The sequence below is a fragment of the Ascochyta rabiei genome, chromosome 12 (genome assembly GCF_004011695.2).
Source record: "Ascochyta rabiei chromosome 12, complete sequence".
NCBI classification, from domain to species: domain Eukaryota; kingdom Fungi; phylum Ascomycota; class Dothideomycetes; order Pleosporales; family Didymellaceae; genus Ascochyta; species Ascochyta rabiei.
The window spans coordinates 1,127,574-1,155,188 of record NC_082416.1 but is presented as its reverse complement, the minus strand read 5'-3'; the positions used below and the strand labels follow the sequence as shown (position 1 = coordinate 1,155,188).

At 50.9% G+C, this 27,615-nt stretch overlaps 9 protein-coding genes across 10 annotated transcripts, besides 4 other annotated features; 4 read left to right on the top strand and 5 right to left on the bottom strand.

Moving 5' to 3' along the window:
• Positions 1–354: 354 nt before the first annotated feature.
• Positions 355–2,087, top strand: EKO05_0007445 (methionine permease; the record flags this gene model as incomplete). Its single annotated transcript, XM_038943287.1, has 3 exons — positions 355–738; positions 792–1,660; positions 1,709–2,087. The coding sequence occupies 3 exons, from the start codon at positions 355–357 to the stop codon at positions 2,085–2,087; spliced, it is 1,632 nt and encodes a 543-aa protein (XP_038793941.1).
• Positions 2,088–4,236: 2,149 nt separating this feature from the next.
• Positions 4,237–6,681, top strand: EKO05_0007444 (uncharacterized protein; the record flags this gene model as incomplete). The annotated part of the gene is made up of 1 exon (XM_038947187.1): positions 4,237–6,681. One exon carries the CDS (start codon positions 4,237–4,239, stop codon positions 6,679–6,681), a length of 2,445 nt encoding a protein of 814 aa, XP_038793942.1.
• A 617-nt stretch (positions 6,682–7,298) lies between these two features.
• Positions 7,299–8,798, bottom strand: EKO05_0007443 (Aquaporin-1; the record flags this gene model as incomplete). Its single annotated transcript, XM_038943199.1, has 4 exons — positions 7,299–7,718; positions 7,769–7,893; positions 7,943–8,318; positions 8,394–8,798. 4 exons carry the CDS (start codon positions 8,796–8,798, stop codon positions 7,299–7,301), a joined length of 1,326 nt encoding a protein of 441 aa, XP_038793943.1.
• A 1,043-nt stretch (positions 8,799–9,841) lies between these two features.
• EKO05_0007442 (uncharacterized protein) lies at positions 9,842–10,924 on the bottom strand (the record flags this gene model as incomplete). Its single annotated transcript, XM_038947188.1, has 1 exon — positions 9,842–10,924. One exon carries the CDS (start codon positions 10,922–10,924, stop codon positions 9,842–9,844), a length of 1,083 nt encoding a protein of 360 aa, XP_038793944.1.
• A 370-nt stretch (positions 10,925–11,294) lies between these two features.
• On the bottom strand, positions 11,295–12,767 carry EKO05_0007441 (uncharacterized protein; the record flags this gene model as incomplete). The annotated part of the gene is made up of 3 exons (XM_038943207.1): positions 11,295–11,821; positions 11,877–12,563; positions 12,614–12,767. The coding sequence occupies 3 exons, from the start codon at positions 12,765–12,767 to the stop codon at positions 11,295–11,297; spliced, it is 1,368 nt and encodes a 455-aa protein (XP_038793945.1).
• Positions 11,418–11,456: a tandem repeat.
• A 272-nt stretch (positions 12,768–13,039) lies between the features above and the next one.
• On the bottom strand, positions 13,040–14,881 carry EKO05_0007440 (Tripeptidyl-peptidase I; the record flags this gene model as incomplete). Its single annotated transcript, XM_038943419.1, has 2 exons — positions 13,040–14,739; positions 14,791–14,881. The coding sequence occupies 2 exons, from the start codon at positions 14,879–14,881 to the stop codon at positions 13,040–13,042; spliced, it is 1,791 nt and encodes a 596-aa protein (XP_038793946.1).
• A 1,247-nt stretch (positions 14,882–16,128) lies between these two features.
• Positions 16,129–16,159: a tandem repeat.
• A 1,318-nt stretch (positions 16,160–17,477) lies between these two features.
• EKO05_0007439 (uncharacterized protein) lies at positions 17,478–19,163 on the top strand (the record flags this gene model as incomplete). Its single annotated transcript, XM_038943340.1, has 3 exons — positions 17,478–17,651; positions 17,699–18,082; positions 18,135–19,163. The coding sequence occupies 3 exons, from the start codon at positions 17,478–17,480 to the stop codon at positions 19,161–19,163; spliced, it is 1,587 nt and encodes a 528-aa protein (XP_038793947.1).
• Positions 19,164–21,083: 1,920 nt separating this feature from the next.
• On the top strand, positions 21,084–21,755 carry EKO05_0007438 (uncharacterized protein; the record flags this gene model as incomplete). The annotated part of the gene is made up of 1 exon (XM_038947189.1): positions 21,084–21,755. The coding sequence occupies one exon, from the start codon at positions 21,084–21,086 to the stop codon at positions 21,753–21,755; it is 672 nt and encodes a 223-aa protein (XP_038793948.1).
• Positions 21,756–25,525: 3,770 nt separating this feature from the next.
• EKO05_0007437 (uncharacterized protein) lies at positions 25,526–26,086 on the bottom strand (the record flags this gene model as incomplete). 2 transcript variants are annotated; one of them, XM_059637041.1, is made up of 2 exons in its annotated part: positions 25,526–25,785; positions 25,833–26,086. In XM_059637041.1, the coding sequence occupies 2 exons, from the start codon at positions 26,084–26,086 to the stop codon at positions 25,701–25,703; spliced, it is 339 nt and encodes a 112-aa protein (XP_059493024.1). The 2 variants fall into 2 exon arrangements, with proteins under 2 accessions (XP_059493024.1, XP_059493025.1); XM_059637042.1 differs by having other exon boundaries at positions 25,526–25,709.
• A 156-nt stretch (positions 26,087–26,242) lies between these two features.
• Positions 26,243–26,299: a tandem repeat.
• Positions 26,300–26,359: 60 nt separating this feature from the next.
• Positions 26,360–27,615: part of a mobile genetic element that runs on past the window's edge.

The following is a 27,615-nucleotide window of genomic DNA, read 5'->3' as shown; positions in this document are numbered from 1 at the left end:
GCGCAAGTCTTTCTGGACTACCTGTTTGAGCATCGCCAAGCTGGAGATGGGTGTGTTTGTGGTGTAGCCGAGTTGTTCGTAATTCAAGACTCCAATCGCGATTTTGACGCTAGTGGAGCGCATTTGCCGTTTTCGGTATGGCTGCCGCAGGTTTTTCGAGCACGACATTGCCGCCATGCACGAATTCGACGTCCAAGAGGTCTGCGCATCAAAAATGTTTCGTAACATCTTCCTCAACCGTAGCTGTGGCTGACCTTGACATCTTGGGCAATACCATCTAGGCGTTCTGGATGGCATGTGCGAAGAATCCCGACAATTTCGGTATCTTATAAGGCTCTTCTTGCGCTCCACACGATGGAGACAACTCCACTCATTTCTTCCTCATCGTCTACGATGTTAAAGCTCTTCTCGAAGTACGGAGCTACCGCTGAGGCGAGAGCGGCGCCTGCTGAGGGCCAGTCCAAGGCTGACCCTGACGCGCCACCCTCAGACATCGACAATGGATCCCTCTATCAGGTCCGCCAGGCAAAGCGTCAGATAGGTGTCACATCAGCCGCAGGGCTTGTGTTTAACAGAATGGTCGGCACAGGTATCTTCGCGACTCCTTCTGCCATATTCTCTCTGAGTGGTAGTGTTGGGTTATCTTTGTTCATCTGGGTTGCTGGCATGCTGATCGCTGCTGCTGGCATGGCCGTCTACCTCGAGTTTGGCACAACTATTCCGCGCAACGGCGGAGAGGTAGAACGCCTGGAAACGATCTGTTAATTCTTCAGCTGACAAAGTACGATCAGAAAAACTACCTTGAATTTGTTTACCGCAAGCCCAAATTTCTCGTTACTGGACTCTACACTGGCTATGTTGTGCTTCTAGGATGGGCGGGATCCAACTCCGTTGTCTTTGGAGAGTACATTCTCCACGCTGCCAACGTTGAAGTCAACCGTTGGAACCAGCGTGGGATTGGCCTAGCTTGCATCACCACAGCCTTCCTCATCCATGGGCTTGCCTTAAAGTGGGGGTTGAGGCTCCAAAACGTGCTGGGAGCCATTAAACTACTCATTATCTTGCTGATAGTTGTGTGCGGTTGGGCAGCACTGGGAGGCGCTGTCAAGATTGAACCCAAGCCAAACAATTTCGACAATGCCTTTTCGGGCACCACTGGTAGCGCTTATGGCGTGGTCACCGCACTGTACAACGTCATCTGGAGTTATATCGGATACAGCAACGCCAACTATGCCCTTAGCGAGACCAAAAACCCTGTCCGCACCTTGAAGCTCGCTGCTCCACTGGCTCTCGGTTCTGTCGCCGTCTTGTACATGCTCGTCAACGTTGCCTACTTTGCCGCAGTTCCCGCGGACGAAATTATCGCCTCGAAGCGTCTCGTCGCTGCATCGCTCTTCCGTAACGTTCTCGGACCCAAGGCTGAACGTGCGCTTTCCGTCTTTGTTGCACTCTCTGCTTTCGGAAACGTTTTGAGTGTAATTTTCTCCCAAGGCCGTCTTGTGCAAGAGCTAGGTCGTGAAGGTATCCTGCCTTTCTCAAAGCTTTGGGCTAGCAACCGTCCATTCAACGCACCTCTTGCTGGTCTCTTCGAGCATTGGCTTGTTTCGGTTATCATCATGCTTGCGCCTCCCCCCGGTGATGCGTACAACTTCATACTCAAGTAGGTCTTCTTGCTAGCGTCTAACATCCATTCACTGATCCCCTCCAGCGTTATTTCCTACCCGCTCGCTATTGTCAACGTCTTCGTTGCAGCAGGCCTGGCCTGGATCTACCTACACAAGGAGCAATACAACTGGAACCCTCCGATAAGAGCAACTCTTCCTGTCACCATCTTCTTCCTCCTCAGCAACATATACTTGGTCATTGCACCGTTCGTCCCTCCTAGTGACGGCAACAGCGTTTACGAGACCCTGCCATACTACCTTCACTGCGTCGTTGGCTTCGCCATCATTGCTGCTGGTGGTATTTACTGGGTAATCTGGGCAATTGTGTTGCCCAAACTTGGAAAGTACACACTCGAGCGTGAAGTCGTTGTCGATGAGATTGATGGTTGGGAGAGCCATGTGTTCAAGAAGGTGCCTAATTGATATCTGGAAATGTTTAAGCGATGCGGAGATACCATAGAATCCCCAATATAGATTATTAATGTTGACTTGTTGTACCAAGGAAGTCAAGTTTGTACAAGAGGACGCCAAGTAACTCCGATAAGTCTAGTGTCTCCCTCATCAACAGATGTACAGTAGTATTTAGCCTTGCAAGAACCCCCGGAGCTATCAAGAGCGTAGACCTGAAAAGGTGACGAACGATAAAGAGATTACCAGTTTTATACTCGAGTGCGAATGGTGGTTTCAGCCGCTAATCTTAGGTTCTGAGGCTCACGGATCAATAAACCAAGCTCCACAGCCTCTCGCGTTGCGAAGAAAGCCGACTACAATGCTTCAGCAGCAGCTTCTCGGATAGTACTGTTAGAGGCTTTCAGCGTGTTTGTAAGTGCTCTGCAGCTTTTACAAAGATAGCTGAAGTGTTATAGTGCCTTTTTAGGTTGCAGGTTATCTGCAGACTGTCACTGAATATCTCCTCCTAGTTCATCAAGCACTATCGGCTTCGAGTCGGCTTTTCTGCAACACCCAAGACAGCTTGCCTTAGGTACCGCAACTACATCGGATGGGAAATGCGTCGCTGTTTTTGCTATTCGAACGACGACTCAGCCTGAGCGATGCTTCCGCCTAAGTCCCTCTGCCGCTCCGTATGTCGCACTGCACCTGCGTAGTCTGCGGAGGCCTCATGTGCATCGACTGGGATATCTGGACCTACGAGAATCCAGTCTGAGATCTTGAGGCTTAAGAGAGCCGAGGACGAGTTGATTTTGGCTACCTATGCGAGAGCCTTGTCGATCGGCAAACCAACGTTTTTGTATCGTAGAACTGCTGCTTAAATGTATATACCCACTCAGGTCTGGAACGTTGATTCATCAACAGAGACTAAGAACGCGGGCAGGTAGGTGGCCAGCTTTCTGTGGTTGTCACGGTTTGCCCTGCATACCGTCACCCAACCTGTCGCTTTTACTATCAACCAACTATAACTAGCCAGTCGGAACCTCTCGCTTGTCTGTGACGTATTTCTGGTTTTAGTGGTACCAATTTGGGTAGGTGTATACATTCTTTCAGGCACCAATACTTGCCGATGCGCTCGATGCCTTCAGTAAGTGGCGAGAAAGTTGCTGTAGGGTCATGCAAACACGAAGAAGGATAGTACAGTCAAGCTGAAACTTGACGAAGCGCAACGGACAGAATAAGTCAAATGGTGGAAGTAGTTGCTGAGTCAGGCAGACGTTGCACACGTTTCCTTCTTTCTCTGTATTTTGCGTTGCGTATATCGATACGTTCAAATGCCCCAGCAATGCACCTTTCACTTGCTGCATTCTAGAAGTTGACGAGGAAGAGCTTTTGTTATCCAGTGTAAGCCTTGTCTATCTTTTGTGGCAATTTCCACCATCAATGCCTCGGACGGAATACCCAGCGCTCCCTTCGCCCTACGTTGATTTGCAATCACTGTCGTGCTCTCTGACAGATATACCCGTGGCAGCTGGAACTCTCATCTAAAGGCGCTAGGTTCGTCCTTTCTTTGCGAGATTGTTGCCTTGTCAGAGCCGGAATCTCGTACGATGCTAGTAAGGAGCAAGGGAAAGTTTGAGAATCAGGACTGCGGAACGACTTGGCATAGTGCAGCTGGTACAGAGGATTTGCGGTACACAAAGGAGATTTGGCTGTCGTATGAGCACGCGGTGCACATCCTGAAGATGTTGAGTCGATTGGCGTCTAGAAGCGCTTGTGCTTGGCTGCTTCCACACTAGCGTGTCTGTCCGAAACACGTCAGGGGTATAGAAACATCCCTAATTCCGCTTGACTGCCCCAGGCCAACTTTATGACTCTTCCACCATTCAGCGTTGCCAATCACGCTCGCATCGTGGGTCAGAAAATCCCCGCATCTAAATGCATGAGCATGGCACCGTATTGGCACCCGTCACTCCCGTTGGCCAGTCATGGGCTTCAGTCCTGGCTTAAATGCGATGTTTCATAGCAGCAGCTGTATATACGCTGAGCAACTCTACGCTCGAGTTATCTTTACCGCTTCACGATCTTTGGAAGATTCGTTCTTGTCACTCATTTTTGACTTCTGTTCGCTGGTCGTTCGTTACTGTCATTCTTTTGTGTGTATTCTGACCCGATTGCAATCATGCACTCGACTTTCATTCTTTCCCTCCTCACGAGCGTCGTCTCGGCTCAGCTTTCCAGTAACAACCTAGAAAAGCACGTTGGTAGCCTTACTCTGTCATCATCTTTCGGACCCGTCAAGGAGTCTTACTGGACTGGATACCCTCATCATCGCCGTACACCTTTCGCTGTCTCTCCTGACGGCAAGTCGGCATACCTTGCCTATCTTGATGCCAGTGAAACTGGTGTCCATGTCCAGCAGGTCAACCCATCGACCTTTGCTGCTGTTGGTGATGCTGTGACTGTCACCGGTGGCAAGGAGGCCGGCGGTCTCGTTGCCCACAACGATGGCTTTGCTCTCCTGACGAATGAGGCCATGCCTTCTGGTACCTCTAACGCACCCCCGGAAAGCACACCTGTCGCTGTCCTCTACCGCTACACCTCCGGCAAGGAGACTTTCAAGACATGGCTCGGTGGTCCGTCACTCAGTGGAGACATGGGCATGCTCGCTTCTCCCGATATCAACGGCGACCTTGCCTACTCTGAGGCCAGTGGCATGTATGGTGCTTACATCGTCGTCACTGCCTACTCTGGCTCCGCCCAAGGCCACTTCGGTGATGCGATCCAATACGTCAACGACAACGGAACACTCGAGCAGATCCAGGGTGCCAGCTCCAGCTGGGGTTGCTCCCACAACACTGGTATCGCTTTCGAGGGTTCTGACTCTGTTCCTTTCCCCTCCATCTGCTCTGAGGACCAGGGAGCTATCTGGCTTAACACTGGTGGTACTGGCATGCAAAACAATGGTGTTAAGATCTCCAACGAGAATGTCACCAACGGTGCTGGTAACGAGGCTATGGGTGGAATGTCGGGCTCCTACAGTGGACTTGCTCGATTCCAGGGCAGCGACTCCTACATCTTCTCTTGGGTGTCCCGTGGTGCCAAGGACCTGACCACCAACGACTGGATGGGCGCCGGCTACACCCACTCTGTCAACCGCACCGTCAACCGAAACGTCGCCATTGCCACCATGAGCGACAAGAAGACCCTCGTTGGCAAGCAGGCCACCTCTGAGCTCGTTGCCGACGGTGACTCCCAAATCAACTGGATCACCACAGGGTCCGCTGATTGCTCAAACGCCCACGTTGCCACCTTCGACAAGTCCAACGCTCTCGTCACCTGGGAAGAGATTGCTGAGCCCACCTGCGATTACATTGCCATGGGCTGCAGGGGTGCCTACACCGGTTCCTACTTCCAACTCGTCGCCGATGGTAAGAAGGTTGGCGAGCCTGTCAAGGCTACTGACGTCTACGTTGCCGGTGACATGGTCACCATGGCTGACGGCCGGATCTGCTGGCCTTACGTTGACATGAAGTGGACACTCGATGGCCAAGTGCAGAACGCGGCCAGCGTTAAGAAGATCAGCTTCGCTTGCATGAGCAACGGTGCAGGCTCGTCCGCTCCGCTCGCCCCTGCCTCTGCTTCCCCTGCTTCGTCGGCCGCTGGTGCCACCTCTGCTTCCACTGTCAAGTCTTCCGCCGCTGTCAAAACTCCTGCCGCCGCCGAGAGACCTCATTCCTTCGCTGAGAACGCCGAAAGCACCGGTGCTTCCATCGGGATCGAGACTCCTGCAGCCTCTGCTTCTACGGGCGCCCCCGAGGTCCCAGCTGACTCCTCTCTCCCCACCTTCGAGATCGTCACCTCAGGTGCCACCATTATGCCTCCCTCCACTACCGTTGCCGCGACTGCGCTTCCTTCCATCTTCTACTCAGCAGAGTACTCTGCTTCTATCCCTACTGAGCTCAGCTCCCAGATCCCAGCCATCAGCACCGGCAAGGATCAGCCCGCTCCTTCCGCTACAGTCACCCTTCCGGCTTCTGAGTCCTTCAGCCCTAGCGATGCGCCTGCTTTCACCGAGAGCACCGACATCCCTAATCCTACTATCGGCCCTGAGTCTTCCAGTACTCCTTGTTCTTCTGGTATTGTCCCTACCGAGACCCCTGAGTACCCAGGTGAAAACGTTCCCACCGGCGCCCAGAGCACTGCCGTCCCCGTCGAGACTCCCACTCCTGAAATCCCCTCGGACGCTGAGGGAACCCCTTGCTCAGAAGAAGCTGGGGCTACAGCCACCAGTGCCGAAGCCGAGGTCCCTACCTTCACTCCTCTGCCTACTGAGATCCCCTACCCCACTGGCAACGGTAGCCCCTCGCACGGTTCCGGCCGTCCCTTCCCTACTGGCGAGTGGCATAACGGTGGTCGTCCCGGTTTCGGCTGGGGCCGCCCCCGCCCCTCCGGTTGGGGAGCGTGGCCTGGACACGGCGGTGCCAGGCCTACTGGCAGCTTTGGTCCTCGCCCTTCTGCTGGTACCGAGCCCGAGAAGTACGACTTCGGTATGGGCAAGGCATCCAGCACTCCTTGCACTCTTGAGACTCGCGTCAGGCCCACTGCCACTGGTGCTGCCTACTAGGTGGTAGCAAGCAGGAGAAAAGAATCAGGAAAATCGTGTGGGCAGGGTCTATGAAACGTGCTGCAGTTGCATTTTATCCATATCTGTTGATCTTAGCTTCTTGTAAATACTTCCAAAGATGGATACATGACTGCATGACAATTGTCAGCTATCAAATTATGTGCACCCTTCGAGTCTCGTTTAGTGTATGCCTTTTACCCGTTTGAGAACCTTGCTAGTGACAGCGACGTAGGCAACGAAGTACTGTATTTGCCCGGACTTGAATACTTGAATTCGCTAGACGTTGCTTATTACTGAGTTCCTGGCTCTTCGTTCTCAGTGCCGCCACCCGTGCCCAGACTGCATCTGTGTGCAAGTTCTGTCGGCGAAAGGCTGCATCAGTGACCCTATACGACACTTCCCAAGAGCCAGGTAGCGCTCGGAGCTGAAGGTGATTGAAGGGATGTGAAAGTAGATGATATATGTTTAGTCAAGCCTTCGCGGCCATGACCGATAACGCCAAGACCTGATAGAGCAGGTTGATGTGCTCCAAAGCTTCTCGTATACGAAGCGCCATCCGTCTAACGCCGTAATTTTTTGTAGTGTCACCCCCAAAACTATATTCAAAATCATAATGTTCATACCCATGGCTGCCTGTTGGAGTTCTTTGGGCTGCTCACGGAAGGTCCATGACCTGTCCTGGCTAATAGCTCTGCATCCGAAGCCATATGATCCCTCGATGTGCGGCGGGGTTCTTGTGACGACCTGTAGTCGTCGTGTTGGCTTTGATGACCGTACTCGTGCTGCTGAGGATGTCCGTGGTGAAGTTGTGAATGGCGATACTCGTCGGTCGAACTGCGCTGCCCATCCCGTGAGTTGGATGAGTACTTGTTGGACGATGACAGTGTCCTGTTGATGCCACCAAACGAATCTTCCTTCTCTTCATTTGGAGAATTACCGGCCACGCGAACAGCTTCTTGTGCGGCAATTGCAGCGACGTTGGGGCGCTCGACTTCCTCGGCTGTCTCGGGGTTGGTAGGGGGCCTGAAAAGTGCGTCCTAGTAGAGATTAGATAAGATCTTTGTAAACACATGAAGTGTAAATGTACCTCGTGGTCATCGAAGTCCTGGCCAGGATTGACAGTTTGGTATTCGACGATCTTGATAATCTTGTATACACCAAACGCCAAAAGGGTGCCCAAGAGAGGGCCTATCCAATAAATGTAGTGGTAACCTTGTGTATTGTTAGCATCAGCAAGGGTGCAACATGCAGTGTAACCTACCAGGGAAGGCTCGGGTCACTACGCAAGGTCCAAAACTTCTGGTAGGGTTCAAGCTACCACCAGTGTAGAACACACCCACCATCTCGGCAACAAACAACGCTAACCCGATGCCTATAGGTGCGAGGAAGGTGGCCTTGTGCTTCTCGGCAGCGAGCATGAAAATGGTGATTATAAGTAGTGAGGTAAGGAACATCTCCATGAAAAGGCCCTGTGCAATTGAAACGCCGGATCCGAGGGTAGTTGATACGTTCAAATCGCCCGGGAACATAGCGGAGACGACAGCGGCAGCACAAATGCCTGCAATCATCTGCGAAATGAAGCAAAGAATTGCGCGAGTGGTGGTTAGGGCACCGATGAGGTAGAGACCTAAAGTGACCTGCCATCATGGTTAGCATACTCTACGTATGGTGGCAAAGTGAATGGTTTGTTCTGTGCTTAGCATAAAACTTACGGCAGGGTTGAATAGTCCACCGCTGACGCGGAAGAAGACCCACACATTAACCATCAAACTGAACCCGAAAATCAGGCTGATATAAAGGAGCACGCTCGTGTTCGGCGTCTGTGTGATGCTGTTTCCCTGCTGTCCTGCTGTTGCTGCGTCGCTGTATCGGGCTGCTGTGTTGGCGACTTGAGTTCCACCAAATGCGAAGAAGAGAAACAAGAAGGTGCCGGCAAATTCAGCAGTCATTGCGACAAGCTCATTTCGCCATTTGCTCGTGAATCCTGTCTGCTGCTTCCTTGTCTTAGACTGCTTTGGATTGATATGCCCGTTAGCTCGTTTACGGTGCTCGTGGTGATGTGCGCTTTGGTCGGTCTCATCCTTCTTGTGGAGGGGTAGGAGGTTTTTGAGAGCCATAGTGACTATCTCCTATGCTGTGTATCGGATATAGAAGGGAAACGCAAAAGTGCGTTCCTTCGAGGAACTGCAGAGAACAGAGGAGGTCGATGTATTTGCTAGCTTGATGTTAGGCTGAATGGGAACACAGCTGCTGGAGGACAGGTGCGATAAGTGACGTCTGTTCCAGACAATGGCGCTCGGCGCATCCACCGACGAGCACTAGCGATTGGCGATTGGCGACGCCGTGAACGTCCCTCATGCACTTCATGTCAAATCCCCAGCCCCCGGATCTGGAAGGCCTCAGACTTCCATGGTACAAGCCTTCCATTCGACCAAACTCCCGAACATCCGCGAAGTTACAGCACAAGGACAGCCTTCAGCCGTTGGCAAAGAGAACAGCGCAGGGGCATTCGGCGACGTGACAGCCATCCGTTTGACGATCACCCATATGCATGACGGCAACTGGACGGTTTTGTGATGATGAGGATGTGCCGTGCCGTCAAGCATGCAGCAGATCGGTGCAGGGAAAGGGAAAGTGGGCCCATCCTTAGCGCGCACCAGCCGACTGAGGTCATCATCTTCGCTGGCTTCGTGCGTCTGTGTGGAGACGTGTACGTGTTTTTAGCTTCACGACCCAGGCTTTGTCGGCTGGCCCTAGGAGAACGTGCAATTGTTTGGTGTTGTTTCGAGTCATTTGAGAACCACTTTTGTGTTTTCTTACACGTTGGTCTCATGCACATGCACTGCGTGCCCAGACACCGTCATTGTCATTTGCCTCGCAAGCTGAAGCACTTGTGCATAAGCACTTATTTTGTTCCACATCGCTCGCATCTGACTAGTCAAGCATCGCACAGCCCTGGCCGTCTCGTTCTCGTTCTTTTGGTTCGCGTCGCTCAACGATCACCACTCTCGTACAAGTGGATGATCTGCATACGGGGCTGGTGTTGCTAGCCAGCTTCGGCGACACGAATCACAATCGAAATCGTGTTTAATCCAAGGCGCAATCTGAACGCTTGTTCGTTTGGTTCAGGAGTAGGCAGGAAACTAGGTTTTGTATACTCTTAACCTTTGCCGCAAAGGCACAATTTCATTTCTCCGCCCTTGAGCAGTCCGCTACGCACTTCACCCAGTCTTGCTTCCGTCTTGTACACAATGAACCAAGCTAGACAATGCGAAATCAGAATAGCGAACGCGAAGACGAATATGATGAATCCCATGGTGACCAACAAGACTTGCCATAGTGGAAGGCCTCGTTCGCGTGCCTTACTTGACGCTTTGGCAGCATCTTTGGGAGCACACTGGACAGCTACGTTCGAAGCGTCATCAAGCGTCATCTGTGGAAAGCGTTGTGGCTGCAGTGTGTGGTGAGCTCCATCGAGCGGCGAGGGTAGAGACTGTGCATCCGTTTGTTGTTGTGGCGTGTTTCGGGCGGACAAAGGTTCCGAGTGATGCTGGTGAGGGAATACGCTATGCTTGGTATTGTGGAACTGCAACTGGGTCGTAGGGTATGGCCGTCGGTGTAATGGTTCTTGTGGCGTTTGTGGCGGTGCTGGAGACGTCTGCGAGCCTCTCTTCACATCTTCCACTTCAGGGACAGAATCTGGTGGAAACAATCTCACTGCAACACCTCGTGCTTCCATGCCACGTCCGGTCTTGCGGGCTAGTGGAGTGTCCGTACCAAGATGCAACCGACTGCCAATACTCTTCTTGACAAGCTCAGTCCTCGGAAGCTGCCTCCTGAACGGCGGATCCCAAGGCTTCTTCTCTGCCTTTGATGTCTCTAATTCCTCCTCTTTCGACGAGGCTCCACTATCCGCACACGCATCCGCCCCGAAGGCGGTCCTGGAGTCACCCTGATCCCATCGTCCTCGAGCAGCCGTTTGCGCGATTTGCTCATGATCGACTTGCTTCTGCCCCGACCCCGCATCCGTGGTGTCGACGTCGGTCTCGGACCAGGGTCCTGTGATCCATCGCAGTATCTTCTGCGATGGTGACGGTGATCGTTGTCGTAGTACCGCGGATCGTTCTTCTGCCTCGTTCTCAGCGCGCATGTCTTTGATAGTCTCGAAGCGAGGTAGCTGTACGAAGACAATGGGCAGGCATATAGCTAGCAGGCAAGAGACAAGGAAGATGTGCCCTGCCATTGATAGTGCGTCACCGCCTCTAAGAGTTGCGGTCGATAGCCTGTGACGTTGGAGCGTGATTCGTAGTAGGTGTGGTGACCTTGAGGCGGGTAAAGATGAGCAGTAGGTAAGAGGTTGTAGATAGGTTACAGCATGTGAAGGTGGCTACATGTTGTTGAAGCCGGCACTCTGGTTACTGAAGCCTAGTCGCCACGTAGGCGAGAGTCGTGACTTCCTTCTACGGTAACTCAGTACAGTACTGCAGGCTGAAACCGCTCACCCACCAGAATATCGAGACACATGCTTGCGATAGCGGCATAACAGCTAGTAACGCAGGGGTATCATAAGATGCGATGCGTTCTGCTTCATACAACAACATATATCCGAGTATTTAATTTTCCATCTCCTCATCCTCGTCTTTTATTTCCGCAGTGTCACCCTCATCATAGCCACCTGCGCCATCTTCATCTTCCGAGTCTGACCCTTCGCCCTCGCTCTCGCCTGCGCTGCCAGGATCGAAATCGTCATCTTCCTCTTCGTCGTCCTCCTGATCTTGCAGCTCCCGCTCTGCTTTCTGCAACTCCGATTCTTCCTCTACGCCTCGTGCGCCTGCTGCCGCAGCACCGTTCTCTTTGCCTTTGTCGGTCGGTGGATTAACGTTGAGCTTCTTTGCGCGCCTCTCTGCTGCCATACTAGCATCTTGCAGTCCGTGTTTTTGCACGTATTCGTTGATGCCGGCGAAGTTCTCCTGATCAAGCATGCTAAACTCAATTTCCTGTGTGGGCGTGGTAACAACGAGGTTGAAGGTGTTGCGTAGTACGGCGGTGTACGATATGCTGTTTACGGCGGCGAAATCGAAAAAGGCAAGCGGTTTCTTGAAACCGTAAAGGATGCCAACAGAGGTGAAGAACAAGTAGCCTAGTCGAAGATTAGCAAGGAGACCACTGAACTAGCTGCAACAGCGGATGCGTACCTTCTTTACTTCCCCTGTGCGCCTTGACGTGGTACGCCTTCTCGCTCTTTCGATGGCTTTCAGGAATGGCGCTGGCAAACTCGTCTGCGTCTGGGAACACGACCTCTTTCCCAGTGCCTGCTTGTAACAAGCCATGGTGTATCGCCTCTGCCATAGGGCCAGGCCCTGGATCTTCGCCCTGAACAAGGTTCTTCCCCGTCGCCTCCTCAAAAGTCCAGACGATCGGTTCGGGCACTGATCCCTTCAGTTCCTCAGGCACCGGAGTGACGCCATCGCCATGTACTGGTACGATAATGAAGTTATGCTGCTTCTTCGCTTTCTCAGGCACCGGCAAGCAGAAGACCTGATCAACGTCCCTCCAGGCTAGCGCAAACTCGACATTGCCTGTGGCGCCAATTGCGCGTATTCCTCCGTCCTTCCTGTCCAAGAGCTCGAGTGTGAACTTTTTCCGCTGGGGAATTGAGAAGCTGACGCCAGGAAATGACTTGAACGCCTTGGTTGAGGCGCTTGTTAGGCTACCACCCACACCTGCTGTTGTCGGTGCTGCTGCTGCGGTGCCATTTTGTGCGCCGTTGGTTTCCTCAAGCTTGCGCTTCTTTGTTATGGGTTCACTGGGCGGCTGTGAAGCTTGACCGAGGATGTAGGTTGAGATGTCGCGAAAAAGCGTGCTTTGCGAGGGGTTTTGGTCTGTCGATTATCAGGGAGGAGTTCTGCGCAAGGGGAGTAGCAAAGCACACCAATAGCAGCATGCACCCGTTTCCGCAATTCGTGGCTGCTAGCAAACGCAGCGTCAATTTCTTGCGGATGCGGAATCGGTACTGCTGATTCTGGCGTCGGCGCCTGAACTGGTGGTTGTGATGTGGGCTGGTCGTTGAGAGCTGTAAAGGCCATATTTGTGTGTTTGGATGATGGTGTTGGAGACACGCTCTACGCGCCGCGGTTGCAAGCGCGACTTGCCAAATTGGCTCGCCTGACATCATAGGGCAACTACGCTTTCTCAACTGCGCTTGTCATATCAGTAACATTACAAACGCGCCCAATCTTCTCATCACCGTCATCAATACGATCATCAACTAAAAGGCCCTAGGAGGCTCTGACTCGTATTAATTGTTATCATTGCGACTATTTACACGTGCATCCAGACAGCTAAGCTAAGCCCACTTCTAGGCCCTGTAGCGGCTGGGGACAGCAGCCTTGAGCAGCTTCGGAAAGTTAGGCGTACCTAAGCCCGATACGGGGTCCCAGCCTGCAGTGGCGTTCCAGCTAGCGAATGGGATGACTGGGCTGCCATTCGGCGCACCGTGGAACCTGGCATGACCGTCACAACCTGTGCTACCTCCGAGGACGATGTCGTTCAAAGCATCAGGGTTAGAGTACAGGAGAGGGTTCAAGAATCCGAGCGAAGGCTTCTTAGCCCTGAGACGTGCGTCGTTGAGGAGAGCAACAATACCACCAAAAGCTGGCGCAGAGCAAGAGGTGCCTTGGTAGCCTGCCAGCACGCCCTTGTCGTAAACACGATAACCGACACCCTGGGCAGAAATGTCGGGGAAGCCACGGCCGTGACGGTTGAAGTAGGGCTTGTTCTTCTCGCCGAGGGTGTGGAAGTAGGCCTTGATGGCATCGTCCTGGTATGAGGGGCGCTTCCAATAGTCAGAGAAACCGCCAGATGAGAAGTAGGTGGCCGTCTCGTTTAAGTGGCGCGTGGATCCAACAGAGGTCACCCAAGGGCAAGTGGCAGGATATTGAGGTTGGAACTTGGTGGTGTTCTTGCCGTCGTTGCTCTGGCAGGCGGAACCAACACCTGAGTCGCCGGACGAGAAGATGACGCTGACACCACGGGAGCTGAGCTGAGCGAAAAGGTTGCAGACGGAGAGAGCGTACGACTTGGGGACGCTCTGCTCGTTCTCACCGTACGAGGTGGAAATGACCTGGGGGAGGTCCTTCTGCGACATCTTCAGTACGTTCTGGAGGAAGTCGAGGTAGGGCTCGTTGGCGCTGTCAGCCTCATCAGGCTGGTCAAGATCGGCGACCCAGGGACCGCGACCGCCGGTGCTAAACTCGGTGATAGGCAGCGGCTGGGCCAAACCGAGCATGTATTGGGCGTCCAAATTGGCCTCGCCGCTGTCAGTGGAGGCGTTCTGATCGTTCAAACCACCGTGGTACTGGATTACGGAGAAGTTCTGGCCGACCGCTTCCGGAAGGATGTTCTTCTCGAAGAGAGCCATGTCGTTATAGCGGGCATACTGCTCGAGGTACGAGGCAAAGGCAGCCTTGCTACCACTCTTGGCGTCGGCCTTGTAATCGATCTTATAGAGCTGCTTCAAGCATTGGGGTGTGATGGCAGTATCACAATTAACAGTAACGTTCGCGTTGGCAGCAACTTCAATGCGCTGGAGACCAAAAATCTCCTTCCCGGTCTCGTGGTCCGCACGGATGGCGGCGAAGCGAGTGGTTGGTTGGACGAGGTTGATGTACGAAGCAACGTCTTCAGGCACGGAGTATTCGAGGGCGCGAAGGACCTTGCGCGGTTTGGCCTCATCGCTGGTGAACCATGCGAACTTCGTCTCGAGCATCTTGTTGGCAACGCCAACAGTGGTCTTGAAGGTCACCCAGTCGGCATCCTGCTCGAAGTCCTCGATACCAGCAGCCTGAAGCCATGCGGCTACGGAAGATGACGCGTCTTCGCTAGGGAGCAGCATGCGTTTCATTTCTTCGTGAGACTCAAAATGTTGTCCATACTTCTTGTTGCTAGGCGTCGATACATCCAGAACATGCTGCTCGAAGGCCTCCGGATTTCCCTGCTGGAGCGCAATTTGCAGCTTGAGGACCTGCGAGTCCGCTGCTGCGCCTGAGGACTTCCATCCTACGGTTTGTCAGTGCCTGCGATCGATATGAAGATTTCGACGTCACATACCCTCGGGAACTGCGAACAACTTCTCGAACGGCTCTGCGAGACCCCGCGCAGCCAACAAGGAGCCAATGAGGAAGCTGAGAACTGGTGCCATCTTTGCTGCTGGTGCGACTGATTTGAGCGAAAGCACTGGCTCGAAAGACATGGCACCGTTCCGAGCTTTAAGTACTCATATCGACGGTCGTCTCTCAACTCCCCCCTGCAGTTAGCCTGGTACCTTCGGGGTGCGTGTTGCCAATACTGGTACGAACCGATCCAAGCAAAGACAAGCCTTTCATGATGGGTCTTAACGGAGCTTGGATTGCCTCAGGCTCCTGCCTAATCGAGGCTTAGCCTACGATAATGCTGTGGATGTGCTTGCGGCTCACTACTCGCCATGCTCTAGTTTGTAGGAAGAGTGGAGATGGATTTGACCAATGGTGCGATTGATTCGTATCTTAACACGGGCTGTCGGTGACTAAGCGTGATCGAGGCAATATCCGTACACGACCACCTTCCAGGAACGCGATGGCACGAATGAGCACTGACTAACGATCACCATCACACGACATAGAAAACACGATTCATAACCGACCGCCTAGAATTGGATTCGAAATTGGAGAACTGACTGTAAGAGCCGAAGGCCATTATGCCACAGAGATACAGCAACAACAACTGTGACTAACCGCCACACCGTTGCACCGCGTATTCTTATACGAGATCGGGCGGAACATCGCAGAACTTCTATGAACAGACGCTATCAAGCCCTCTACAGAGACGTCGATGTCCTATCAGAGACCAAGCGTTATGACAGTTCACCCTGACGTATTCCATTGCCAAGGCAACAACTTTCGCTAGCATTGCATACAACAATGTAAGCCGGTCATTCTACATACGACCACAGAACGATCAAATCAAGTCCTCCTACCCAAGCTGGATTCTATCTCAATTGAATTGCTTTGTCTCTCTGTTACATCAACAACAAGATAGAGACAAAACTTCGGTACGTGTGCTCCACAGCCTGCTAACTTTTAACCTCCAATAGAAATATGCAGTTAGCTTTAATCGACAAAAATTTACCGCACGCATTACTAAAACCACCGAATTTAGCATTGAGTATCTGGTTATGAGAGTCTTGAAAAAAGTCTAACTCGTCAGGCGAGTATGGGCATCCAGGATATCATTGATAGTAGGATCTGCATGTACGAAACATGATGTAAAAGTGCTGCGCATTAGCAATGTCAACCAAGCATTCGTCTTGATCTAGTATATACTTGAGTGTGATGCTCATCGATTCTGACTAGCGTAAGCTCCGATGTGTGGACCGAAGTATTCTTCTTTGGGCAACTTCAACAAGGTGCAAGCCTTAGCCTCAGTCTCCGCCTCAGCCTCACACCCGCTTGATGCATTGTTACCCCACCAATCGATCTCGAAGCTAGGGTAACTCACGACAAAGAACATAATTTGCTTCTTGTGGGGGCAAACGAAATTGGCCTACACAATGTAGTCAGGTGTGGTCGGGATAACGGGCTTGTGTTTGCCAAGAACACAAATGTGTGCAACTGCTTTCCCAGAACGGTACCCCAGCAGACGGCAAATTAGACAGGAGAACTTGTTTTTAATATCCAATGGCCGTATGCGAAAGAGGCACGATTCTGTTACAATGGTGTACCAGAGATTGAAGAGTGTGCTGCTCCATCTACTCTTTAATCCCAACTCCAACCACAGCGAGTCCCATAAAACTTCGCAGAGCTCACAGATCTATACTGTGCGTACCCTAGCCTCTTCTTTACTTCTCTTTCTCGCCACCAAGCGTCCAACAGTCAATAAGCGCCCGTAGCGTTCCGCTCGTGGCGTCTCGTAATGTTGGTTGTCCGCACCAACAGCCGTGTCTTCATGGTTGTTCATTCCGGGTAAACCATCCCGGCCTCCCTCGATCCTTCGCTCAGTCGCTAGGTAATGGGTCGGCTCTTTTGGGCAGGTGGCGGATCTCTGCCTGAACCTGAATTACACGACCGCCCACATAGCCCGCGTGGAGGTATCTCCAACGTCCTGCACTTCAGCAGCACTGCGATTGCGCATCTGTCTCGAGAACGACTGGAACGCAGTCGGGCGGATCTTCCACGGCGCCGCGAGGACTAGATGGAGACGGACGAGTGGTGCGAGCCGCCGGCACGGGAAGATGGACCCACCCGCTAGGTACACTTGTCGTTCGCGCTGCTCGAGCCACTTCGCTTGCACACTCAACAAGTGTGCACCTCGACTCCTACGTACTCCGCCACAAATCGCTGGTAGATGCCCGTTGATCTCAGACGTCCTTTACGGCAGCTGTTGAAAATGGAAACCTTTGATGACAGTATTCTTCCCGGACTTCTCTTTGGCTAAAGGCAAATGCCATTTTACGAGCTGCATGACGCTTCACGGCGAGTTCGAGGCCCGCAGCCACTTGGACCATTGTGGAGGTGCGACTCAGGAAATGAGCTTTCCCCTCGTGTAACCGAGAACTGCTGGACCCGTCTCTGGGACCTCGCCACAAACATGCGTCGGAGCCGCTCACCTCTCGACAGAGATAGATGCCGAGGAGGTTCCCAAGAGGAACTGGAAGCTATTAACATAGGTAGTAACAAGCCTTATAATTTCGGCAGTCCTCTTCCACTCGTCTCTCTGTCCCTCTCTCTTCGCTATCTCGAATACCCCCTGCGAATTTCAAGATGAGAATTTCCGGCCCTATCCTCGTACTCGCTTCGTGTGCTTTGTCGCAAAACTTCGAACCAGCAGACTTTAATGTTACAGAGGCATTGCTAAACAATGGTGTCAACGTATCTACCCTTCCAGACCTACCTGATATTGCTGAAAGGTCAGCACTCAGTGGCTGCTCGGTGGCTGTGAGTCTTGCATCCATTTCATATTTGCCACATAACTGACAATGTAGTGCAACTCGCTCGCAGTCATATTCGGCTCCAATGTTGTCCTCGAAGGAAGCGCCAACTATACCAGCTTCAGCAAAGCGTACTGGTCCGCGCAGCAGCAGGCAGTTAGTCCCCACTGCGTCTTCTATCCTACAAAAGCCTTGGACGTCTCAACAGTAGTTTTGCTGTCGCGCCTCACCCAATGCCCATTTGCTGCAAAAAGCGGAGGTCATGCAGCGTTTACGGGGGCATCGAACATCGAGGGCGGCATCACTGTCACCTTCCAGAAGATGAAGGGTCTCAAGCTTGCTGCAAACAAGAAGACCGTAGATGTCCAGCCAGGCAACACTTGGCATGATATCTACAGTGGCATTGAGAAAAGTGGACTTGGTGTTGTGGGAGGTCGTGTACGTGTATCTGCGCTCGCATGACCACGATAAAACGCTGACAGCCTCTCAGGTTGCGCCGATCGGCGTTGGAGGCTTAACGACCGGCGGGGGCATCTCTTTCTTTGCTAACGAGCTCGGGTGGGCGTGTGACAATGTGGAGTCGTACGAAGTAGTCACCGCGTCCGGACTTATCGTTACAGCAACCCCGGCCTCCTACAGTGATCTGTACTGGGCCCTACGCGGCGGTGGAAACAACTTTGGTCTTGTCACCAACTTCAAACTCAGGACACTACCTTTAGGAAAGATGTGGGGTGGCGACCGTGTGCTGCTTGAAAACCAATTCCCCGCTGCAATCGACGCCTTCGTCAACCTAGGCAAGAACTCCGCTCAGGATACGAAAGCCGCCCAGATCCTGTCTTTTGTCGTTCAAGGAGGGACGAAGATCGCATCCGTCCAGCTCGAGTACGCCGAGCCCAACGCGAACGCCTCCATCTTCGCCGAATGGAACGCAATCACACCCGCTGTAGACAACATAGGGATCCACACACTGTCTGAACTCACCGAGATGCTCGCAGCCTCCAACCCCTACGGCGAGCGACAGAGCTACTGGGCGCAGACATACAAACTCGACAAAGACCTGATAAACTACATCCTGCAGGTCTTCTACGAAGAAGGCGACAAAATCGCAGACGTAGCCAACCTGCTCAATCCGCTATCACTCCAAGTCATCACCGTCCCGCAGATACAGAAGATGCAGCAGAACGGCGGCAACGCACTAGGTCTCACGCCAGACCAGGGCCCGCTGCTCCTCCTCAACCCAGCACCCGCATGGACAGACGCCAAAGATGACGACCGCGTCAACGCCTTTGTAAATACCTTGATCAAGAGGACCGCTGCAGAGGCCCAGACGCGCGGTCTGGCGAGTAAGTACATCTACATGAACTACGCGAGCAAGTACCAGGATGTGATATCGAGCTACGGGTCCGCGAATAAGGCGAGACTGCATGCGATTGCGAATAAGTATGACCCGAGAGAGGTGTTTCAGATGCTGCAGCCGGGGTATTTCAAGTTGGATGAAGCTCCGGCTACACGGTCTTGATCTTGATTTGTAGGAGAGTAAGTTAGTCCGTGGTAACTCATAGATTATGCAAGATCGCTGTGTTTCACCGTCAATGCACGTATCCCTGCTGATCGATATGGACATGTCAAGCTTGCCGTCGCCTAGGACGAAAAAGTGCACGCGTCGTCTGAGTACGCAGCCTATCTGCCAGTCTACGACACCAGCGCGACATTCCCACCAACGGAACCCTTTACCTTCTATGACCGCGGACGCTACGGCTCCGCTGAAAAAACCAACCTCCTATCGCACGACAGCACAAGTATCAAAGTTGCAGAAATCACACCCCGTATCAGAACCGAAACCAGCGGTCTGCAACTATACCGCCTCACAGCAGCGCAAAAAAACGACCTAGCGCTCCTCACCGCTAAGCGGAGTGTCGTTGTATTCCGCAACTAGGACTTTGTAAGCAAGCCAATCAATATACCGATGGCGGTTGCAAAGGACGCCATGAGTGGCTTGACATACATACCTGCGAGTTCGTCTTCAAAGCGTCCTAAGTATCGTGCTGAGGTGTTTACACAGACTAGGAGATCGTTGTAATTGGAAGCCTGCAACACTCACTCCGAATGCAAGCTTTTCGCCAACTCCCAGGGGTCCTCTGCCGCCTCAACCAAGAGCGATCTTGTACTTCGCGACTCTTCTAGAGCCTCGTCGAGGTCCTGGGCTTGCTCCTCAGATGACCCAACCATGCTGTTCGAAGTTGATCGCAGAGGTGGCCGGGGGAGATGGCTTGACCACTCTCGGCCACCACGTTTTACTTCCGAAGTGGTATCTGAGTCGCTGCATCACCTCACGGGTGGGTGTGACTTCTTTGAGATGGTGAGGCAATGTATCTAAAACATCAACCAAATCCTGGACCGCTTCTTCCAATTCCATCCACCGTGTAAGTTTAATGAGGTCAGTTTCTTGTCCGGCGTTAATTGCCAACAGCTCTGTTGCCAAGTCTCCTATTTCTCGATTCTCATGTAATCACCTGGCTAGAACAACTCGGACATATGGTGTCGGTGCATGGGCTGGCTCTTCTCCCTTGTCACGGGACTCTGAGCGGCGTTGATTAACTTGAGGACTATGGCTGTAATGACCGTAAACAGCCGGCGGAATGTACGATGGATCACCAAGATCTGGCGGAGATGGGGGCCTGACATACGGTGGCATCTTGGTATTGTCTGATTTTCGTGGAAGCAGGTCTTTGTGGCAGTGGGGACCTAATATGTGAGATTATGTGTCGTCTAATGTGGTAGTCTAAAGTTAGGTCGCGGTAAGTATAACAAGTGATGCTGCGAGCGTGAAGAATGCAGTGGAAAAGACGGAACCCCCCTGTGGCACACGGCCGGTTCTCAGGGCACTGAACTGTTCGGTGTGTAGTAAACCGCTATATAGTTAATAGAGCACTGAGCATTCGATGCTGCTTACACTGTTTTTACCTGGATACGCTGAGTTTATTTCAGTGCTTTAAAAGCTAAACACCTAAGACTATTTTAGTAAGCTTAAGGTAAGTGTAGATTACTCTAAGGTACTTCTGTTTCACAGGTTGTAAGTAGAAATTACATGCGAGATCGTGGAGATAACGTACCGGTAGTCCTGAATATATTGGCTATTGGTAAGATGCGAGAGCAAAAGAACATAGGATGATACACCAAAGAAAGACCTCTTCAAAGAGCGAAAAGAGTCCATTGCAAGAGTAAGTGAGTTGCAAAATTCAGAAAATTTACCACCAATCCGAACACGCCAAGCCTGCCCGCTCACTAGGTACATCTAGTCTGCTCATTACGCTTCAGGGCCGAACACATGTTCAACTCCACCTGCCAACAATCTCGCCCTCCACTCGAGAAAATCTGACAGGTGTCAACATTTGCTGTTACCTACCCCAAAACAGTCTACCGAACCAAGAATGACATCATGCCTACGAAGATACCACAGATGGACATGGACTGGTACCCTCCCCGGTGGAATGCAGCCGACATCCCACCTCATCTTCTCCAATCCGGACCACCTCCAGTAGCACCAGCATCATCAGGTCCAGAGCCAAACGATATTTTCAATCGGCTAAAATGGTCTGTACTAGATTCTCCATCGGACGTACAGGTCTTTGGACCGGACGACGAAGGAGTTTTGCAATGGCGCCCACTTACCGAGGAGTCCAGCAGGTCACAGCTTGACGAGACGGCAATGGATCCTCCAAAATCACGCCTGGAAATCACGATTGAACCACTGCAAAGCTGGTGGCACTGGCACAATTCGGATACAAAGCATCTACGGCCAGCACAATTGCTCATTGAGAACACAGACGGACAGCCCATCTCTGTCTGGCAATTCATCAAGGCCGTTCACGGCTATGCACTTCCCCTGCGCAAGCTTCTTCTGAGGTGCATGGACGTAACAGACCCATCGAACCAACAGCACGCACGGTTCTTCTTCGACATGATTACGGAGGGCTCCCCCGGGGAAGTTTCTGGCCAGCAAGGATTCGCGGTCAACGTTGTGGAGGATCCTGCGGGTGATGGAGAGAAATGTGCATGGATTTGGGAAAATGTGGAGACTAGGGTCAAGAAACAGTCTGCCTCGCAATGAACTCACCCGTCCAACGACAAAGCGGAGGTCAGCTTGGGGGGCGGATATCCTCTAATAATGATTGTCTGGTTTGACTCTATGTTGGGGCACATAAAAGGGAATACAACAAGGATCTTGGAAAAAGCGCCGGACAGATAGGAGATACTCAACACCGCAATCTGAACATCTGACTGCCTCTAAACGTGCTCTCAGATTCTGCTATCCTGGATTCGTCCCCTCGTATAGGCTGAATGTGGAAAATGGTAAACTTTGACAGGATTCTGGAGGAGTGGTCTTCATGCAGGAACGCGGGCTGCACTGCAAATCCTGGCGTGGGCCTAGCGACTAGCGTGAATTGAAATGTAACCTTGCATATTAGCATCGACCTTTACACCAAGGACTACTAACATGGATGTCCAAAGCAAGACGCTACGTCAGGATTACGAGCATGTAGGTAGATAGACACAGACGAGACCTTCTACCTCGATGCTCCGCAGCCACCCAGAAGCATCATGGCCTCGCTTTACCGTTCTTTGCCTTTGCTCTTGCAATTGCTAGCCATTCTGCCCGTATCGGCTGAAGTTCGATGTCGTTACAATGCCACCGCGCCTCCAGAGGTATCGTACTACACCTGCACGGAACTGGCTACAAAGTACAAGATCAGCCTTGAGAAGTTCTTCCTTCTTAATCCGCTGCTCGACCCGGATTGCGCTAGCATTTAAGCCGGGGAGCAGTATTGCGTGTCGGGCAAATCCTGCTTGGGGTATTCGGGCGGACAGTGCTGTAACTTGCAGACGTGGAAGTGCGGCAACACCAAATAAGAATAATTACCTTGAGCGTGGAAGAAATACACCATAGCAAAGCTGACGACATCATCTTCTAGAGCAGATTGTGCCGTGGTAACCTACGCTGGCAGTTTGTGCGCCGTAATCGACCCTAGCGCCTACTCTCTCGACGGTAAATGCGGCTCTGCGACCGGTGACAAGAAGTGCGGCAGCAAATGGGGTGATTGCTGCGGCAAGAGTACGAGAACGTGCGTCCAACTTGCTTGCCCAAATACCCTCACAATCTTGGCTATGACATATTGCGGGTCCACTGATTGGATCAGCGCTGTTGCTCGCCAGCTACCCACCATCTGCACACGGTAAACCATTGATCTATAAACCTATAAGATTAACCCAAACTGTTCAGTTTTGGCACCAAAACACCTCTTCAAAGAATATTTTAATTTGCTGTCATTACTACTGAAATTAAACGATCTTTGGCTCGGCTTGTTGCCAACTACAATGGCGGCAAACCCCCAGCTACACTAGGTAGGTAGGAAGTTTGGGCTTCAAAAGTACCTGAGTTGAACCATTTTCTAGGCTATGACGTCGAGCGCTCTGAAAAGGCACAATATGAAATCACTGTTGGAGAAGCGTAAGGCCCCTTATGCTTGTTTATAATCGTGACTAAGACTGCCAGGGCAACTTGCACTTCAGCAGCCCCAGGGTGCGTATTCCCATGTTCAGATCTATCAACCCTAACCAAGCGCAGATACTTTTCACCCGTGAATATTGGACCTACATTAGTTCAAGACAGTGGCGTGAAACATAACATGCCTGCAAAATTGGCATCCTGGGAGGTGAAGTATCTATGGCCTGATCGACCTGATCCGGGTTTTCTTCTATCTTTGGGTACTAGAACGATGCTCGAAACTCCTGGCAGCCCTCAAGGAAAGGACGCTCAAATGTTCTCACGAATAGGGGAGTTCACGATGGTTGGACGATTCTTGAAGCGACTTTGGGATATCTTTATGCACAGTATGGATGCTCAAGCTGCATGGACTGAACTCTACAACTCTTTACCACTGCATCTACGTCATTGGTTTCATCGACTTAATATCCAAGTCTCTGGACAGGAGCCGAGTCGGGACGATGCAACGAAGATATCAGGACTGAAAGAAAACACCACACAGACTGTCATGGCTGAGTATAGCGCTGTTATTGCAGTATTTGATCTAATGGTATCGTCAATTTTCTATTTAAACTGGAAACCACACCAAGGTATGACGGCTGTCGATACCTGTGCGAAGGAAATATCTTCTGTCGGCTTCATCTTCCACTTGACGGTCTTTATCAATTGTGCGATCGGCTTGTAGCGACGTCATCGTACTTTTATGTACAGGGAAATCCGATGCGATGCGTCGGGCCTATGCCTCGAAATGTTCCACCCTTTAAGAAGCGGGTTACTCTCATGGTTAGTAAGAGAGACGATATGATTGCGATCTCTATTCGCGGATTCACATCGATTTCAAGGGAGCTTAGCGGGTTTTCCACTACCTTAGAAAAGCTGATAAGGCACCAGGGCCTTGAGAGCCCATTTGGTAATGTAGAGCATTCAGGTTCAGGCGTTGAGAAGCCACTCCCGACAATACCGTGTAAGCGCATCAGGATTTTGCGAGATGGTGATACAGCAGCCAGAAAACGTGCCTGGTTTTGGCTTTAGTACGTAGAGTTTACTTTTATATCTGTGTTTTGGAATTTGCAGACACCCTCATAGTTATAGGCAACTCAGTTCTACATTAGGTATATGCCTAAGAAAATCAAGCTATACAACCTGCTTGCGTCTGATGTGCAGCACCTCAGTCATCCCTGTGGTTATCAGCCTTGTCCAGGCACGGAAACCTGTCTTTTTGAAGAAAGGAAAGGGAAAAGTTTTCGAGTATGAGGACCTTGAGCAGTCACGGATACAGCGTGATGCCAAAGACAAGGCTGCAGCAGAAAAAGGCAAGCGTACCTGCAGTCGTAAGCGCAAGGCTGCTACACAAGATGTGCAGGAAGATCGACCTTTGCATGTGAGAAAAGACAAGGTCGACCGGAGGAGCGAAGACCTAGAGCCTGTACAATGGAAGGCTCCAGTGGCTAAGATGTATTGAGTGGCGTACACCTGCACACTCAGCCTACAAGGGCCTCTGCATCGCTTAGCATGTTCTTGCCTTCATTGGAGTTAGCTGCCGTATGGATACTTCCAACATCCTGCCATGGCGAAAGCCCTCTATAGAGTGGAAATCTGGTTACAGTAAAACCATACTACAGTAAGCGAACGAAAGATAGCAGCGACGACAGGAACACGACAAAGACAGTAGCAATGTAACTCTCCAGACATGCTTGCGATACTGAACTGTGGTTTGTTAACGAGAATATCGCTGAAGTACGGCGCGCCCACGGGGTGTAGGGTGTGCATGAACGGAACCCCTGGCTGGCTGGGTCGAAGGCAAACTTGCTTTTCAATTCATCAGCTCCTTCATTGGTGTTTTTGCAAATTACATGATCACAGCGTTGAATGCGGCTGGTGCCACCATCCAGCCATACCCTGTTCGTCTCCCTTCTCGATTCTGATCCTGATGACTAGGCTGTGTCGCGCAAAGCCACACCAGCGTAAGCTGCCTGTGACCGACTACAGAAGACATGATGGGGCGAAATAAGCGCTGACTCGTATTTGCGTGCCGTAAAGTGGTTCCAATCATCGTGTACAACTATTGTGCCTAACCACATGCCCTAAAGAATTCCATGTCTCAGGCGCGCTACTGTTGCAGCTTCTCTCACTACGCGCCGCAACGTCCTAAACCATGTTTCTGGCTCATTTCGCATTGATTGTACCTGCAAACCAGAAAATTGTTTGGCGGAGTAAAAAGTACATATAATGCACTACTTCCTTAACTAGGATTCGCCCATACCATTAAAGCCGCGCCAAGATGTGCAACATCAGAGTCAAAACATATGCGAGTTGTTCCCGAACACCCGCGCATCTTACCCGGCAAGAATACATTCGATGCGCGTTAGCCTCTGCCCGTCCCAATCAAACACTCTGTGTACCTGCGTCCGGGGTCCTGCGGGATTTGCCAATGAGCCTTGCTCAGCAAGACTCAGGTCTGCCCGGAGATTGCCCTGTGTGTCACAGTGACACTCCAGGCAACTCATCGGATTAGCGACGGTCAGTGCCCCAGTCCAACTCTCGGCAAAGCCTGCTCGCCTTCTTACACGCATCATTATCAAGCTGCTCTAAGACGCTGACGGAGACTTAGCTGTGTATCTCGCAGTTTGTGGCAAGACTTACAAATCACCCTTTTTCTGCACAAGAAACACCTCATACGAAATGTCGTCAAGTTTCACATTTTGGTGCTGGTCGCAATGGAGATCGAGGACAGTATGGGCTTTAGACGAATTTCTGGGAGGTATTGAGTGGATAAAATAGCGTATTCCTCCAGATTGAGTTAATGTGAGGTATTTGTCGATGATTGCTGGCTCATCGAGGTCGTACTTAGCATTGAATCGAAGAACGACCCATCTCGGAGATTTAGTGCATGCCATTCTAACGTTGCGATCTTAAGTCTTTGTTATTAACGTTAGATGATAGACTGGCTTTTATAAGATTAGGTCAGCGTCACACTCTTGGCGATGTTGGGCCAACTTACCGTGCACGGACAACCAACGCCCAACTACGGGTGTCGATTACGGACAGAGTGGAAAAAATAAAACAGAAAAACTAAAACACTAAAAATATACAATAAAACATAAATAAAAGCAGTGCTATTATAATTTTCTACTAGTAGAGTTATAAAATAGCTAATAATATAGAGAAGAGAAACCTTTTATTATTAAAATACTAAATCCCCTAACGTACCCCACGGGCGAGCCGCTCAACGGGCGAGCCGCTCACTTTTGCCAAGCCCCTACCAAACTCTACCCTATTATAGCCTAAAACAACCCAGTTTAGTGCTGCAAAGTGCAGTATGGCCTGTAATACTATTTAGAAACTACTTCTACCTCTTTCTGACACGTTTGTGTGTTGTGTCCTGTCTAATTGCACTGTCTACAGCGTCTTTAGGAGGGCTTACCTCCTTTAGCACGCACCTGCTTCTTTGCCTTCTTCCTATTACTACGCGCCCTAAACTCCTTTAGAGTTATTAATTGCAGGCTATCCTTAACTGTTAGGGTCTCTTCTGCCTAAACTTACTTTCTTTTATATAATTTTTGTTGTATAGCTGCCTTATTAGCAGCTTAAAGCTAAGTAATCTCCTATTGCGCTAACACTAGCTTATATGCAATTATTGCTGCCCCTTTTACTACCTTCTTAAACGCCTTAACTATAAAGGTAGGCAAACTATCTATATGCCTCTAAATCCTTGTCTTTATAAGCGTTAATTGCAACCTAAGTTTAAGGGTGTTACTTAGGGTTTGCGACTGCTAGAGCTTGTTGTTAACAGGTAGTAGTAGTAATAGAGTGCGCAACTTTATATTAAGGGCTATTATAACCTGGTCTAGGTTAAATAGGACTAATCTAGCACCTTAGAACCCTCCCTAGATGTTCTTAGAAGTAATTATAGCATTATAGGCGCATATAAAGTATAGCAGGAACTCTGTCTTTATAATATAGTTAATCTAGTTATATATAAGTATTTTAGCTTAGCACCTATACGCCTTCTTTAAAGCAGCAAAATAACCTATATTAAGAGGCTATATAAGGTGTAATAAGTAAGAAGGCAAACAGAAAGTAATAATCTTGTTATCCTTACAGTATTGCTAGAATTTAAGAGAGTTGTGGCTCTTATAACTATTAATAATAAGCAAATAGTAGGTGCTAATAGTACGCTCCTTTGTATGCCTGTTAAAGTGCTTTAACTAGTTAAGACCAAGCTTGTTAGTAGTCCAGCTGTTATTAGAGACTCTAATAACCTAGTTGTAAGGCAGATCCTCTTCTTTGTACCAGGCAGAGAGGTAGTAGTAGGCTTTAAAGATAAGGAAGGCCAGAATAGCCTATCCTTTAGCATTAATGCTTACTATAGCTGTAGCCTACTCTTAGTTGCCTAGCTAGATAGCCTTTGGCTGACCCTGTTGTT